The following is an 18,489-nucleotide window of genomic DNA, read 5'->3' as shown; positions in this document are numbered from 1 at the left end:
CTGAGCTTCTTTTTCACCTAAAGTAAGACTATTTCTTGTCATTTAAAACAATGGTAATCTCCTGGATTTGAAGAGAAAAAGATCTTACTCAGCAATTTTTGTTATTGGCTTGCAAAAAAAATGGCAAATAGGTTTTGTGGAAGGTATTGTCTTGCTGTGGATTTGAATATAGATTTCTCTGGTTGTGATTCCCACCACCAACTATTATTCTCAAAATGTGAGATCACAAAGACATTTAATCTCTTTTCTCTGTTCTTTTCAGAACTTTGGATAGTAAAGAAAAATTATTCTTTCAGTAAAGCAATACAAGCTGATGACTTTGCTTTACATTTTTAGCTCAGCAATATGATCTAAATAACTGTCAGAGAAGTATTCATTTTTGATTTTGGAATAAGTGTTCTTCAACCTACAAGAAAATGATGGAGTTAGTAGGTTAACGCTGCAGCTCTTCTTTGTGTTGGCAGTATGATCACAGCTGTAAAAAGAGTGATATCCACAAGGCTTTCCTTTTTTGCCTGCAGTATTTTCCTCTTCCTTTTAGATTTAAATAAAAAGCTAACAAGTCAAAGCTATAAAGGCTTTACAAAACCAAATAATCCTTGAGTTCTGGCTATTGCACAAACTCATTAGAACATGATACAAAATCTATGCATGCACTGTACATACTCTTGAAAGTAACGGTTTTGGACTTATACATTTTGGTATTTGTTAAAAATACATATGAACTAAAATACGGACAAAGGGTTTTAGTGCATATTAACATGATGAAAAATCCAAAGACCTTTTTCTCTAGTTTGTTCATTCTAAAGAGAAGGTTCTCCCAACTTGTTTAGAGATTAGTATGTAAATTAGTCAATACCAGTTAGGTTATGAAAAAAGTTCTACTCTTCCTTTGAAATAATTAAGAAAATTCTAAAAGAAAAAATCACCTAGACTATAGATGTGCATCTCCATTAAAATACTACATGGATTCTTGAGGTCTAATGAGAGATTAATTTGCAGAGTTGTAAGTGAGCACTTGGTAGCTCATTTAGAGGAACTACCAGGTCTATCTACAATCCTCCAATATGTACAGGTGTTCTCTTGTCTTGAAGAAGAAGCCTGTCACTTAAAAATGGAACCAAATGTAGGTATATAAACTTTAACTGTCTTCATAAAATCATAAAATTAAAACAGTACAAAAGAGATACTCTGTTGGTCTTAAAATTTCTGATGCCCATAATGAAAATTTTGCCTTTGGAAAAGTCTTCAAACTCATGTGCTTTTCCTTTTTCTTTTTGGTTTAAATTTATTGGTGCTTTCCAAGCTGCTGCAAAGTTTCAAGAGCCAGAAAAATACAACCATTCATTCCCAAATGTTTCTGACTGATTTTTAAGTGAGTAAATTTTTAATTCAGTCTTTTTCCTTGCCAGGGTACAGAACATTTCGCTTATATTCTTATCTGCCAAGTTTTAAAAATGCTTGCAGGAATGAGTTGTTTTTGAAATGCATTCAATAGTTATCAGAAGACACACAGAAAAACAGATGGATTTTTGTGGAGATACGCATGCACACACACATACACAGGCAGTGCAGTCACAAGTCATTAGCTGAAAATCAGGCCAAAATGTTTTTTCTTAAATGCTATAATTCTATAGCATTTTCCTTAGATGTAAACAGCCACTTAACAAGCCTTGAGCAGTGACTTGCAGTCCTGGCTTAAGTACCTACTGGCAGCCTTTCTAGCTTTGTTAAATTGAAAGAGTCTACAGAAGAAAAAGAACTACACATTCCCCCAGGCCATCTAATTTAACTCTTACTGATGCAACTTATCTTTTCCTAGAATTAAGAAAAATTAAAAGAGGCCAACTGTTGACATAACCTCTGAGCTATCTCTGCCTATAAAATAACACATAGTTGGGAATTTGCTTCAAATATGATGACTACTGACTAATTTTTCAAAATTCTCAAAAGGTGATATCTACAGCTGTTTCCTTTTTCGTTACCTACAGAACTGCTGAGTAGAGTTCAAAAACAAGACAACTTTCATTTGTAGAAACACATGGGTTAGTGACTGTGTACAGAGGCAATAAAATGCCACAAATAACTAAGAATTCAATCTGGTCTGAAGAATTCTGTTGTTTCTACTCAACTGAAAGTGAGGAAGGAAGAAATCTGGCTTCGTGTTGTGAGTAGAAGACTGGAAAATAGAAAACTGGAAAATAGACATAGAAGGGAAATCTTTGACTTCAGAAATCTAAGGACAGGGAGACACAGGGAAGTCTGGAGCAAAGATCAAAGTAGAGAATACTTAAGCAAATCAGACATTCTTAAGTCCATGGGCCTTTATGGTACACGTACAAAAGCACTGAGGGAGCTCGCAGGTATCACTGTAAAGATGTTCACAATAAAATTTTAACGATCATGGAAAAATGCCTGATGCCAGCAGGGTAAGGGAGGTGATTGTCCCTCTCTACTCTGCTCTTGAGAAGCCCTATCTGGAGTACTGCATCCAGGTCTGGATGATCCTAGATCAGGAAAGATGTGGAGCTTTTGAAGAGTGTCCAGAGGAGGGCCATGAGGATGATCAGAGGGCTGGAGCAACCATCTTTCAAAGAACGGCTGAGGGTCAGTCTGAAGAAGACTCTGGCTCTGGGGAGACCTCATTGTGGCCTTCCAATATTTAAAGGGAGATTATAAAGAGAAGGGAAATCAAATCTTTACATGGTCTGATAGTGATGATGGGAGGGAATTCACCGACAGGGTAGTGAGGAGCTGGAATACGTTGCCTGGCGAGCTTGTGGATTCCCCGTTCATGGAGGTGTTCAAGGCCAGGATGAATGGGAGCAACCTGATCTAGTGTTTGATCTAGCATTTGGCAACCTTGTCCATGGCATAGAGGGTTGGAACAAGGTGATCTTTGAGATCTCTTCCAACCTAAGCTGTTCTATGATTCTATGACGTGACTGAAGGAAGGAAATATCACTCCTATCTTCAGAAAGGGTTGAAAGGATGTGTATGCTATTCATGCCTCATCTTGATCCCTGGGAAGATGATTGGGCAGTTAATCCTAGGAACCATTTCTAGGCACATGAAGGAAAAGAAGCTGTTGGAAAGAGTCCAGCACAGGGCCTGTAAGAGGATTCAAGGGACCAGAACATCTTTCTTTGAGGAAAGGCTGAGAGAGCTGGATGTGTTCAGCACAGAGAACACTCAGGAGGATCTGAATGTGTATAGTCACCTAAAGGAATGATGCAAGAAGATGGAGCAAAGCTCTTCTCAGTGAATGACAATACGAAATTGAGCACAAACTGAAATACAGGAGGCACTCTGTGAACATAAGGAGAAGCCTCTCTAATTTGAAGATAACTGAGCACTGGACAAACATGCCCTCAGAGGCTGTGTAACTTTCATTCTTGGAGACATCCAAAAACTATCTGGACACAGATATCAAGGGATACTTGCTTGTCCCTACTTAAGCAGAGGGTTTAGATAAAATGACCTTCAGAAATCCCCTACAACCTCAACCACTTTGTGATTCTGTGATCGCTAACCCAAAGAGACACAGGAAACCTTCTAGAGAAAAGTTAGGCTATGCTTCCCTTCAGCACAAGGTAGATTTTGCCCCAGGGTGCTTCTTCCTTTCCAAGTGGCAAGATTGAAGGAGCTCACATTCCTTAGAGGTGTAGAGAGCACCTGGATCAACAAAGTCTGCTCTCTGGCAAAAGGACATGACAGGATCAAAAATATTCCCTGGTGACCCAGATGGAATAATTTTGAATTTATTTCAACTCCAAAAAGTCATTGAACTTTGGCTGAGAGCAACATTAAAGAAAAGGACATGTTCTGAGAGAAAACTGTAGGCATCATAGAAAGTTATTTCTATTTTTCTGTACTTAGAAATTTTCAGACTCCAGATTAAAAAGTTCATTTTCTAGCTTATATTCTAAAAAAAACACTGGACGTAGACTCTGACAGCCCAATTATAGCTGTGTAATAGCAAGATAAACATAAATACATTCAAATATGTATATATATATAAAATATGTATAGTATTTGTATGAGCTATTTTCATTTAGCAAGAGACCACTGAAAAATCCTACCATTCCATTTTTCTAAATACTACTGACAAAAGCCATGTTTGGTGCAGAATATTAACTTAGCTGCTAGTGATGGTGAGAGAAAATATTATGCTTTGGGTTGTCCCTCTTCACCTATCACTATATGATTTTAAGAATTATTGACAGATATACAATGCAAAAAAGTCAATATGTTCAGTACAATAACAATCTTGGGGCTCATAAGGGATTTAAACTTTTTCAGGTGTTCTAATAAAAAGAAGATTCCAACAGTTTATGCAATATTAAACGTTTTTTAAAATAACAGTAAAGAGAAAGTAGTTCTAAGGCCTTCTTACTGTTTTCATATGCTTTTTGATCTTCCTACTATAGTACCGATTTATTAATCTACAATGATAATGAAAAACTGTTATGATAAAACAAAATTTGCAGCCAGTTTTAATATACACCGGACTTCTAGAGAAACAGTAATGGCTGGATAAAAGTTCTTGGAAGACTGCACCTGCATAAATCTTTGCCACTAATTTCCGAAAGCACGTCTAACATTTGCACAAATTATCCTCTTTTAACATCATTCATTTTATCTTCTTTTAAGATTTGTTTAATATAGAACTGCAGATGTATTTTTAGGTTTCAATAGTAACGTTTCAGAAAGACAACTATGACTTGAACATTTTTATACCAGATGTACGAGAAGAGAGGGTATGCATCTCTGCTCTGCTCAGAGAGATTAAATGGAGCGATACAAATGGGCTGTGCTGTCACCTCTAGAAGCTGATGGACTTCATCTGCCTGTAGTGACACCTACTCAGAAAATTTGTTGTAGCTGCAGACGCTAGGCTATTCCGTCCAAAGACTGATAAATAGCTGTGAGCTAAGGCACACAGCTTCTTTGAGAATGCTTCTATTTATTCATTTATTTATTTATTTCCCCACAAAATTAGAAGAAGATAGTACAGAGAAACTGAAACAAGATTTTCTAAAATACCACAAATCAGTGCTCAAAATCCGGTAAAGATTTCAGTCATAGGCAAGCACTCTAATATTAGACTTGCACCTGCCTACAAGGACTGCCAACTAACAAAGTGAAATATTGGAATATATAAACTATTACACTTAAGAATATGCCACTCTTTCTTCAAAGTGTGATCCTTAAATACATACTCATAATCTTAAGCAGTCAAATAGATGGAATTTCTGAATACAAAAACAAAAAAAAGGTAGGAAGTAAAATTATATATATGGTTAAAATTTGGAGTAATTATATATGTATACATACACACACATTAATAGGAAAAATGTCTTAACAAGTCCATCCACTGAGCATTTCTCAAAAGCAGTGCAATATTCCAACCTTTCGGAAAACCTGGAAAATTTTATGAGAAGAATTAAATTCTGAGGAACTAATCACAAACGTGAGTGATTCAGTGAATGGAGACAGCTTTATAGATCCAGGCACAGAAATTACAAAATGAAGTATAGCTAGTTGGAGGCTGCCAAGGTCAATCGTGTGAAAGTTTAAAGGAATGTTAGTATCATTTATACATCTAACTGATGCCAATTTGCAGCTAAGATTACTAGTGGAAGATTATCACATTGTTTTATTATAAAAATTGACTGTCAGGCAGGACCTGCTGGTCCTCATTCACATTTCTCTAATCAATCGAAGTCATGGGTTCTGTGTCCACAGGAATTACGTATTCACTGAAAAAGACTTTTAGCTTCCTGTACCTGGACTCAGGGATGACTTCTGACATATCCAACAGCACTTTGAGCATAATAAGGCTCTTTCTGCAGGAATCAGAATCAAAGTCTTATTTCTTGTGGTAACACCCATTTCCATGGCAAGGATAGCACTGATGGTTTGTATTAGCTTGTACACATTTGCAATGTATTATGTTAGGTACAGCTGACCATGATAATAATTCAGGAGTCACAAAATTCTCCTGCTATGCCCATGAGATTGGGTACATAGGACCTACAGATATCTTGCTTTTGAATAACTTTAAGAGCAAGACAAAAACAGTTCAGCCAGATCTGGACACATACGGATGAAAACATTCATGAGTCTTACAAACTTTTCTAATAACCACACAAAGAATTAGATAATGAATCTCAGTCATCACAAGCAGCTAAGAGAGCACAGGAGAGGGGATGCATATTTCATTCAAAATTGTGCCAAATTGGATTATTTCTTCTTTAGACCTAGCTGTAGATGCTTACATATAAGAGGTTTACAGCAAATAAATGTTGCATCATCTGAGTTGACTAACTGGTATGAGAAAGAACTGATCTGCTTTAATGAGCTTTTTATATACATTTTCTATCACAGTTAATTTTTACTTTTGTAATAATATCATTAAGAGTATAATATTATGCAATATGCAGTATAAAATTATGCAAAAAAATTTCATAACCAGATAACCATACTGACTCATTAATGTGAATATTAATATCCACTGATTTTAAGAATCTTTTGACGTATGTTTTTAAATTGCTTACAGAATGTTCTTATGATGAGAATTTCACACTCTTTTCACACTTTGCAAAAACAGTTGTCAAGGAAACTAATTAGTTCCACAATCATAACTGCAATAACGATTCATATAAAGACTCGATGTTCAGTAGTGTAACGGATTTTTCTTTCTAACTATTTTGAGGTTATGAGAGTGCTGAAAGGAAAAAGCTCCATAACATCTATAAAGCTATGTACAAAGAAAAATGTTCTATATTCACAGGATAAATTAAAAAAGGCACTTTTTACTTCAACATCCAGAAACTATTTATGTTGCAATTTAAACAGGAATCTCATGATTCTCATTTACAGTAGCTGTTACAATAACAGGGAAGAATTTAAAGAATTGTAACAGGTTATAGAACAGTTGCAGTGCAAAACAAGTTACATTCTGGTATTCAAATGAGCAAAACTAAAAAGACTTAAGTCTTTACCAAAGTAAGGTTTTATTTACTTTTCTATTTGGTAAGTATTATAATTTTCGTGGAGTAATCAGATTCCCCACATTTATGTTCCCTTTTTTTTTGACTGTGCAGTATAATTTTTAATTTGAATGATTGCAACCATGAAACACTGTCAGTTTAAAAAGAAGTACACTGACCTATAAAGGCCCTGAATCTCAATCAAGAAGCAAATCAACACTTTCTACATCAATTTAATTGATAAGTTAGGTATCGTTTGCTTCATATTGTTTACATTATAAAAACTAAAATTACTCACAAAATATCAGAAATTACTATCACAACTTGTGTTTATTCTGAATTAAACAATTTACATTGCTATTCCAAAATATAACTTCAGAAGCACTAAAACTTCATGAATTAGTTACTGAAAATCACTCACTCTTACCTCCTATTCATTTTTCCTTTAAAAAGTTTTAAATCTTTCTATTTAGACACTTAAAAATATGAGTGATGTATTTACTTATGTCAAAGCTTGAAAATAGGCCAGTTAGAAGGCTGCATGCTCACTGTACTAACACTGAGTCCTGTTAATCAGTAAGACAATATCTAAATTACCCTCCTTGAAGTCTTAATCTCATCAGTCACTAAAATAAGTACCCTTGTTACGTGTATTCCTCAAAGCACATGCAGGCTGGGCTGAAATACAGAATTCTAACAAATAAATTCACTGAAAACAGGCACATATAGAGTAAGAGACAACTTAGAAATTGTGAAATAAATGCATCTTAAATATTATATTTCTTTTTAACTGTCATTATCTGAATTGAAGATTCAGCGTTTGTTCTGTGCTTAGAAATAACGTTACTAAGAGCAAAGTAGAAAAGGAAAGTCCCATTTAAGGATTTTTAACTGAGTTTTCTTTACTGGTAACAAAGTATGCAGTCTCAAGCTTTGTCAGTTAAGAAAGACTCCAGTTACCCTAACAGACCATTCAACTACACACATTAACATACTATGTTAATACTAAGTCTGAGCAATTCAGAGAGAGAAAACACTCCATAATCAACTTACCTGTAATAATGTTGGGCTTCGGTGGCATGCTAAATTCGTACAACGTTGGTTCAGAAAAACCCAGTCTGTTTGCAGCTGTAATTTGTACTTCGTAACCCATGGTCCACTGAAGATGCTCTAAGATGATGTGGTCTCTACTACCCTGCACTTTTTTCTCTAGCCACTGGTCTTCCTTATCTTTCTGTAAAAATGCAAACATTAGTTTATATTCTCAAAATCTCTTGTACTATTTGTCTAAACTGCCTGACTACATGAAGAAAGAAAACTACATAAATTAATTTCCAAAGGTTATAAACTTTGGAATCATCTAATTTTGGAGTTCTGAGTAACCAGGCTTTTTGTGATTATGACTATACCTCATCATTCCACAATGTGGATGTAGGGATTTTATCAGCAACTTTTTTTCAACCTTTTGGGTTGAATTTCTACACAAATACACATTTCAACTTAGGAAAAAGGACAGTTATGTATAAATTCTGTTAAGAATAATTTTTTTAAAATTTTATTTTATGAAGATGTTGCAATTTTATTTTGCCAAATGTTCTTAAAGAGAACTTTCCCATCAAAACCATAATCCATATTCAGAAATAGCTCATGAATGTAAGCTGTGCTTATATTATATATTAGTTACACACTGAATACATAAACTAACTGTAGCAGTATATTGTACCACAGTACCATTTTGCAAAAAAAGCTGTAAGCAAAAATATAAACATTGTTAAAAAAGTATGCAGTACCATGTTTACACTAGTGAGAGGATACATTTAAATCAGTCAGATGGTATCATACAGAAAAAAATGTTCAAGTAATTCTCACAGTTATAAGACACCAATACAGAGAGAACAAATGAGGCCTCAGGCAGCAACCTTAAAAGGCATTTTATAAATCTGGAGTACTTACCTTTGCAATCTCTTTTTTTAGTATTTTTGAAGCATTTTATATTTAAATTACTCTTTATACAAATGACATTTAGAAAATAACTAATAGGTAAAACAATAAAATAATGTGCATTGGCAAACAGTAAGCCATCTTGATCAAAGGATTTTCAGTAACATTAAGAATTCACGCAGTCCTATTAAACACAGAAGTACAATGCATTGACAAAAACCATGGCTGAGAGCCAAATCCTGGCCATCCACCCCACACAGCAGTGCAGTCAATGGATGTAGCTTTTTGGAAAAAAAAAAAAAGAAATCAAATAGAGAGAAGTGCAGCTTTTTGCTATGGACCACCATCCTTCAGTAGCTTACATTTAGGCTCTTCACTGAAGGATCTTGCTCTTGAATGATAGAAGTGTTCAAAAAAATAGTATCTAAATTAGATAAGCTGACAGCCCAACCATGTTGTCCATGTCTATTCTTTTCGTCCTCAGCTTCCAGAAAATAGAGTGAAATACTGAACTCCCTTATATGTACTGCTTAAATAACTTATTTGCTATCAGCACTGAGTGTGATGAATTCTCCATACTGACTTCACCTTTTGTTCTACAAGTTCATCAACACAAAACAGTACTGAGATAATTAAAATTAAAAAAAAAAAAAAAGTTTCAGGAACATTTGCAGCAAGGTGAAAGTAAGTGGCTGCAGCATAGACCAACAAAAAACATCAGAATGGTTGTTACATTACATATCAAGAAAAAAGAGTAAAGACACTGGAATAAAAATAGTTTACACAGCACAGTGAAAATGGTATTTTCTATCATTTTTTTTTAAATTTTCTTATAAAGTATTAGTCCTCACAGATGACTTCTCTGTCAGTTACTGACATACTACTGCACGAATCCATTTATATTTACATTCCACTGACTGAATCTATACGTATGTTCACATCACACTGATTTTTCAATCTGTATTTTTGCGTAACATTGACAAAATATTAAGAATTAATATTGATTGCAAACATGCATGTACAAATACTCTGTAGTAATTATATTAGCAGCACTGTTGCATAGTGCCGTATTTCAGAGGCTGTTTAAATCTGTGAAATTTGGGAAGAGTTAGAAAAAATCAGAACTAGTTTCCAAAGAATATAAGCAAGAGCAAATTAGAGGGTGCACATGTGATCTTAGTGCATGCACACAGAGCTGTGTGAACACACTAAGCAGTTCAGAACAAAATCAGATTCACAGGAGAAAAAAATAGATATCAAAATGGAAAATATTCCAGCTGCTCATATAAATATGAGGTTGCTTCTGCAAACATAACATTAGGTGACAAAGCAAAGTTGTTTCACACTTTGGTAAGGCAAAGAACAATGAAAGAGCTGAAACATAACAGAATATCTGTGTGCTATGCCAGCGAAGTGACACCTTAAGATTAGTTGAAAGTGATGCCTACTAGATAGATAGAGATAAATGAAACAGGCAGAGTCCAAGCACTGAGCTCACAGACATCAAAGCGTTTTACCAAGAGAGACAAACACAAGCTGAAAGAAAGAAAAAGAATGAATGGTGAAAAGAGGAAGTCTTCTAAAATACAGTCATCTTAAAGACTAAGAATAATGGCAATATCCTTCATTCTAGTTCCTATTTCACATGCATTTTCAAGCACGTTTAACAAAGTGGAGATCAGTAATGAGTCCAGATTAATTTTACTATTAGAGTAGCATTGGAAAGGGACGAGAACACAAATTTTGCCAGTAAAATATTCCTACAAATCTCCCTGTCTATGCTAAGACCCTTTAATTGGTAGCTCAAGGAGCAGAAAATAGAACTATGAAGTATCACTTTATACTTTATTAGGTTACTCTATTATTAATATTGCTTAAAATTCACAGGAGGCTCCAAATATGCAGGGTGTTTTATAACAAATGCAAGGAACTCTGAAATCATGAAGTCTAAGTTGAGGAGTGCTCTAATGTAAATACCTTCAATCATTATTTACTATTTGCAATTTTATCATCAACATGCATTAGATAATCCAGATACTAGATATTTCAGACACTGGAATCAGATCTGCAATCTCGAGGTTCAACTTTCCCTCTTTTCTATTTTGTTTTTTTTTTATAATTCCAAAATACTTTTTTAAGGAAGGTCACTGTCTCTGTGAGACTGACCAATGTCTGGCAATTTCTGGAGATCTTACTGCCCACTGCCATTACTCATAAACTTTAAATTCACACTGCTCTCGTCCCTGCCCCGATCTTTGATTGAAACAAACCTGCTACAATGCCTCAGATTAAAGTCACTAAAAAATTACAATTATTTCTTATTTCTTGTATACTGCATTTAAATATAAGAATTAATGAAATTTTTCTGTTAAGTATCTAAGAGCTAGATTTGTAAGATACGTAGGAGTAGCTTAAGCACCTAAATTACTTGACAAAAAAAAGCATGAAAAAATTACAGCATAACTTCAATCTACTTGATTTCTTCTCAAAACTGAGGGCAGATCTGACAATGGTAGAAGGAAAGCCAAACACTTTTTTTGGGAACTGAACTATTCACTAGTCTAGAAAATAATATTTGTCCATTTAATGGTCATATTACGCTGCGCCTAAGATTACTTTCTCTGGAAACTTGAAAAAAATCTAATTAACCTCTTCCAATTCTTTTTTTTTCCATCCACTATAAACTGTTTGCACTGTAAATTCAGCTCAGAAAGACTTATTATGCTGGTCACTGTGACAAAAAAAAGGGCAGGAGATGCCATACTATCTTGAAAGCACACAGGAAAAAGATCAAGAAATTCTCTGGGAAGACAATCTGACAGTTCAAAGGAGTGACTTCACAAGAATTCAATACCTAAGGATGGTACTTTATAGGTCTGGGCGATGTTTTAGAAGAGGTAATAATACAAGATGAATGCTGAACAAAGCACAAAATGGCTGAAAACATAGTGCTAAAATGCACAGAAAGATCAAGGACCTGGCAGGTAATGCATAACTCTGAGACATAAAAACACGTAACTGTTTTATAGCAGGAGTGAATGAGAAATTCTCTATTCTAAAATTATTTGTATTCATCTTCTATCAGTTTTTTTTCAAAACGTATCATAAGGCCACAAAATGAACATGGTCATCCATCAACATAATCTAACATGACTGAAGCATACAATCAGAAATCATACAACTGCCAGTACAAAAATTCAAAGCATTAATAGGAACACTGTAACAGGTCAACACTACCAAAAGCTTTTATGCTTGCAAAAGCTAATTGCTCATGTAGTGTATCCTCCAGACATCATTAGGTGTGCTAAAGGAAAAAAAAATGTTTGTGCTGTCACTAGTTCCCAAAATATGATTTTTTTCTTGCCTTTACCTAAAAGTACATCACCATAAATATGGATATTTTTACTACTTCATTGTAATTCTAAGCTTTTACTGAAACTTGGAATGAAAGAGAAACCCCTCCTACAATTTCTTCAGCTGACTGTTGGCATTCTGCAATTTGAACTACAGAAACAGAATTCCCTTTTACAATCACTCAGAAGCCTGTTTCAAAACTTCTCTTTTAATCACAAATGAAATTCAATTTAAGATATGGTACCAAATTTATAACTGAAGACTTGGATTAGATCCCTTCAAAATAATATGCTGACATTTATTTGCAGGGAACATTAAGCACCAACCACAAATTCACAACTGCAACATGTCCAGCTTCACAATATCCTCCACTGTCAGGATCCACTCGAGCAACATGCATGCACTTTTGCTTGTGACTGCGAATAGCGTAAATGACTATTCCTTTATGGCAATCAGGATTTGTTGGCATGCTGTTTCCGGTTTCTGTTTCTCATCCTGCTTAATACCTTCCATTTGCTGCTTTGTAGCCTTTCTCTTGCAGACATGTGCCTTTTCACCCACCAGTCGTAAGCTGCTGTGGCAGTAACTCCTTGTATCCCAAATGCTTTTTCCATGTGAACTTTATCTCCTCACCCTTCATTTTAGACTGTAACTCCATACTGTCATCTGTTCCACATTCCTGGCTAACTCCTAGTTTACCACTCCTGTACTTGGCAGGCAGCACAACAGATAACAGGCATTTACGAATCCAACACACAGTTCCCCAGCAATTGACATGGATAAAGCTTAATGCCCATTGCCCAACACCAGCACCTGGACATGCGTACCCCAACCAAAAACAGTAGTGCCATAACTGGGAATGAGAGAAGAAATTGAGTGGGTCCTCATCACAGTTAGCAAGATCTTCCCGTAAGAATTAATTAATCTTAAGAAAGCAAGAGTTGGCAGAATGAAACAGATGATTTCTTGAGAACAATAAAACTTACCAGTTCTTAGTTCTTAGCCCAGGCTATAATAACTCTACAATATCTTAATGGCTGTTCTACTCCTTGTTTCAAGAAAATCTTTACAAAACTTAAGTATGAAGGAACCGTCCCTTAATAAGACATGAACTGCTATGAAACACAAAAAAGAAATCCACTGATATGTAACTTGTTATCTAACATGCTTTTTATACTTGCAAGCAAATTCACTGGTCCAGGCACTAGTAACGAGGCTGACAAGAATTATAGGAGAGCCAATTAAATATGACCAATGGGCAAGACAAAACAGAAGCAGTCAACAAATGATTTAGAACTTTAAATAGCATCCATTCATTCTGATTAAAACACCAAAAAAATACTGTGCTTTTTTTTTTGTTGTAAGAAGACCTTTAATTTAGTCAAACTGCTTTTTCAGTTGAAAGCATAGGGAGACATGGATTTCAGCTCCAAGTAAAAGCTATCTCCTTCTGTAACCTATTATGTTTTCAGTTAGTGCTTAAACTGTATATTTATCTTTCAATAACAAACACAAAAAGCAAACTTTTATTCTACAGTGGTGTACCTTAGTCAAAACACTGGGTTAATCGTGTTTACAAAGTTATTCACAATAGGTCCAAAAATCATTTAAATTACCAAAATCACAGAAATAGATTAAATTTCTCATATCACATGTATGTACGATATCTGCACACAGATTGTAAATTTTTTAGCAAATGATGTAGGAAATCACTTCACATGCCAGTCTTAGCACATGGATAATCCTAGAGCAACCATCAAAAAGTTATATTATAGAAAACATCAGGAAACATAACAAAATACTGCAAAATCAGGTGTTGACTTATCCTTTCTGGGAGTAATAAAACAGGTTCTGCATTTGATCTCTCAAGGCTTTCTAATTTCTGCAAAATATGGTCCTCTCTATTTTCTGTTAAATATGTTTAAATAGCTGGTGTTATATGTCTGATCTCTTTCAGACTCCTGAAGTGGACACATAAATCTGTGACTACACTCTGTTAAAATGTTTTCTTACTGGGTCTGGTCAGATAAGTATGGTACAATCTTTCTAAAAGAATAGAAGGAACTTAATAGAATATGAACACTTCTGAATTAATTTCCTTGCCTTTGCTAGTTGTAGAGGTACTTCTCCAGTGTAGTCATTTCTAAACTTAGCCTAATAGGCTAATAGGCTACGTTTAGAAATTTAATTTATTTAACTATTTTATTTATATTTTAGCTACTTAAATATAAAATATATTCATTTCTCATAGAAAAAAATATAGAATATTTTTCATAAAAAAAATTGTACACTACAAGCAAGTCTGCGTTCTAAACTTGCCATATTTTACAAGAGACCAACAAATGAGATTCTAGTTGACAAAAGACCAATGAACTCTCCATGATATGTCTTAAATAACTGATCTGTACACTGAAAGTCCATAAGTCACAGCAATTTGTAAATGATTTCGTTTTGATATTTTTAATTGAGTCTTGGAGTATAGAAAGATTAACTAATTTCTTTTAAACTGAACATGGAACACTGGAATACAGCATCCTATCTCTGGGATGCCATCTATCAGTACAGATACAGTTGTAACATGAAACTTGTTAGTCAAACATCTTTTAATTATGTAATTTAATGTTCAATGATTGACTGCACCTTTCAGAGCTGAGCTTTCCTTATTTACCACGTAACAAGACAGAGAAAAGAGTTTTCTTATTACAAAGAACTTTCAGTTATACCTTTAGGAGGAGCAGGGTGTTTTTCTTTCATTCTCTGTTTTTCTTTCTTTTTAATAATCTGGCATTAGTAACCTAGTCACAAAAGAAAACATACTATACTATATCTTAGATTATTTTTCTTCTTTTCTTTTTCTATTATACAAACCATTTTTTTAATGTTTCAAATAACATAATCAATCTTGTCTATGTCAAAAGATATTACTAAGCAGATCCCACCTACTTTGATTCACTGAAATACTTACACTTCTGTATTTGACAATGTATTCCAAAATGGGGGCACCTCCATCATCTTGTTTAGTTATACTAAGTTTGAAACTCTTTCCACTTCCTGGCTGTCCATGAATTGATGGTGGGCTTGGCTCACCTAAATAAGGAAAATAAAGTAAATTAATTAAAAAAAAAAAGCAATGCCAGAAACCTTAAATTACAGCTGGGAGTTCACCAATAAGATTATTCATCAAAATCTTTAAAATCAGCATGATTCTTTCAAGTATTGCAAAACATCCTTTATAAGTGTGCTAAATGTTTTGCTTGAAGTATGTTCTAAACTAGATTATTTCACACAATGAAACAAAATAATATCAAGAAAGTCTAAGTTTCTTTGAGATTTTCTGACTTTAATATTTTCAAATGTAATTTACATCAGAAATGACTTAGCTATTAATTCACTAACTGTGCCAAGACAAAGTTAAATACTTCTAAAGTAGACTATATTAAGAATGAGCATGAAGAATAAGATTCCAAAAAGCAAAAAGTTTTCTCTGCAACGGGAGGACAAAAATAAACTTAAAATTGAATAGTTATAAGTTATATAGTTAGTTATAATAGCTTTAATTACTTTTCTAATAATATTTCACAGACCAACTAACATTTCTTTATGCAATGCCTATTGTAAAGTTTTATATCCTAAATGAACATGTCATAATTGTCTCCAACTCAAAACATATGTAAATTTCCATTCACATAGAGGTACATTTTAAGTTCAAAATACTTATAATATTAGTTATATTTGCATTTATCTCTTGTTAATGAAAAGAATAATCTAAATCTCAATGGCGATTTTCCTAGTTTTCTATCAGGCAATGTATGTGTTGCTTCTGTCAAATCCTATCACTTTTCTATCAGGTGTAATGTGCCGTATGAATAACAGCAAACTGTTTTATCATACAATATATTTGAAATATGCATGTGCTTTAAACAAAACAAAGTTTGAAAGCTGACAAGTGACTTGTTTTGGACAGAAAGCCCTTGTCAATGGGAATATAATAAAACAACACAGATATTTTGTGGTTTTCATAGCTGCTGCATTTTTACTGTTCTTTATTGTTCTTTTACTTTCTTTTTATTGTTCTTTATTTCTAATTTGGGGAAAATATTTTTCATTAGCTGTTCATCTTAACATCAGGATTTCTTGCCAGTAAATTTTACCACTAACACAGAAATGTCTTTGCATCATATGTCATTTCTGCGTAATCACAGTTAAAACAACGTATTCTTGTTATTTGTCTGTAGTTTTTGTTTTAGGTATTATAGCTGCAAAACTTGTGGCAGTGTTTTTTGCTGGAGGAATGTCTCTGGGAAGGGCCCATTCATTTCTCACAGATGTCTGTAATATTCTGTGTGTAAATGAGAAAAAATCCTTAACCTAGTATCTTGCATGCTTTGTGCTCTAGCATGTAACACGAAGACTTGTTTGGACACAACTGGAGAAATACTCCAATTTCAGTTAATTCATATTAGTCAGTGGAGAGGATAAGAAGAACATAACACAATTTCTGAGAAACAATGTAGAGAAGACTGGTGTTATACAGTAGGAAACAGTCAATAAATCATATCATCAATGGAAAATCATACTGCAAATTATTAGCAGGTCTGAAAGCAACATATTCTAGTGAATATAAGTATTTACATTTCCATTTAATCACACAGGTATTACTCACGGACAGGTAAAGTCTGAAATATCTCGATTTTGCTATATTCTCCTTGCCCTTTTCCATTTACAGCAGCTACTTTGATTTCGTACGTTGTATTTGGTTCCAAATTGCTGAGAACAACCATTGCTAAAGGAAAGAAAAAATACAGAAAGAAAATTCAATGAAGTAATGCATTTAAAAAAAAAGAAAAAGCCAGGTGATTTCATAATTCACTTGCTTTACCTGCAACTAAGAGTCCAATTTTCAGACAGTTTAATTTCAATTACAGTGGTTCCAAAATTAGCTGTCTTGCTTACATAGTCCCATTTTTGTGTACAAACATTGTGACTGAGTAATTCATGCTTTTGGAGGAATTTAATGCCAGTGATACAGAAAACATAGGCAATAATTAAGGAACTTAATAAAGGTTTGCTGTTTTGTGTTCAGACTGTGAACACAGGAGGAACAAATCTGTATCCTGTATGGCAATGGTCTTCTGACACTTATTGAAGCCATTTTCATACAGTTCATGACTTGATATGTCTGTCAAGTCATTACTTTTTTACACTGCTTGCTGGACAGCAGAACCAATTTGACTACTTAGAAGCTGGGCAGCTCCATCTACTGAATGCAGCTATGTGCACATCAATGCTGAATTACTGATGACAGTTCAAGCTAAAATGACAGGTGTTTTACGATGATCAAAGGAAGAGTTCCAAGCTATCAACTAAGGACCTGAAAGTGAATTAGGCATATCTGTAGATACTCAACAGGTGGTGAATGGAAATGTGTATTAAATTATAACAAAAAAAAAGTGATTTGGGAAGCAAACATGTTTGAATTTCAGACTTAAAGAGAGTTTTCCTGTAACGTTAAAGACAAAACAATCCCCTTCTCACTCCCCAACTAATTTCAAAGAATGACTGAACCATTTATGTTGGAAAAAATCCTTTAAGATCAAGACCAAATTTTGTATTATGTACATCAATTAAGTACCATACTTTCAGAAATCAAGACTGAAGCCTTGGCAGCAGATTTTCACATAGCCTGAAGACATCTACCTGGAAATGCCATCAGCAGCAGAAAAAAGGGCACAGAATCTTGCTCAAAAAATACTGTACAGCTCTAAAAATACTGCAGTTGATGATGTACAGCACAAAATCCAGAAACAAAATCCAGAAAAAGGATGTTGGATTCCTGGACCCTCTACATGAATTCAGTATTGTACATTACCATAGTAGGGTACATATACTGATACCAATATTGCACCTAGAAACTTAGATCCACAAAGAGTTCTTGGACCATTACCGTGTCATTGCAAGAAAGCCACCTTTTGTTGTCTCTACATAAACTGACCGTCTCTTGTTTAACAGCTCTGTAGTGAGCTCTCACAATATGAGATTCATTCTAAGGAACGGACATAACACGGGATGGACTTTAGTTGAATCATAAAATCATTAAGGGTGGAAAAGACCTTCTAAGATCACTTAGCCCAACCATCAATCTATCACCATCATGCCCACTCATGTCCCTCAGTGCCACATCCACAGGGTTCTTAAACGC

General features: G+C 34.3%; 1 protein-coding gene across 1 annotated transcript in view; it reads right to left on the bottom strand.

The window, feature by feature from the left end:
• The window catches only part of NCAM2 (neural cell adhesion molecule 2), a 127,512-nt gene that overhangs the window by 23,808 nt on the left and 85,215 nt on the right, over window positions 1-18,489 (bottom strand). Inside the window, exons 12-14 of the mRNA XM_042809654.1 lie at window positions 16,954-17,073; window positions 15,256-15,377; window positions 8,049-8,229 (exon numbers count right to left, since the gene is read on the bottom strand). Of these exons, the coding sequence (XP_042665588.1) occupies window positions 8,049-8,229; window positions 15,256-15,377; window positions 16,954-17,073 (423 nt within the window). The remainder of the gene's footprint in view (window positions 1-8,048; window positions 8,230-15,255; window positions 15,378-16,953; window positions 17,074-18,489) is intronic.

The sequence above is a fragment of the Centrocercus urophasianus genome, unplaced genomic scaffold (assembly GCF_019232065.1).
Source record: "Centrocercus urophasianus isolate 14NV4802_14NV808 unplaced genomic scaffold, USGS_Curo_1.0 seq_12, whole genome shotgun sequence".
NCBI lineage: Eukaryota > Metazoa > Chordata > Aves > Galliformes > Phasianidae > Centrocercus > Centrocercus urophasianus.
This window is presented reverse-complemented; position numbering and strand designations above follow the sequence as displayed.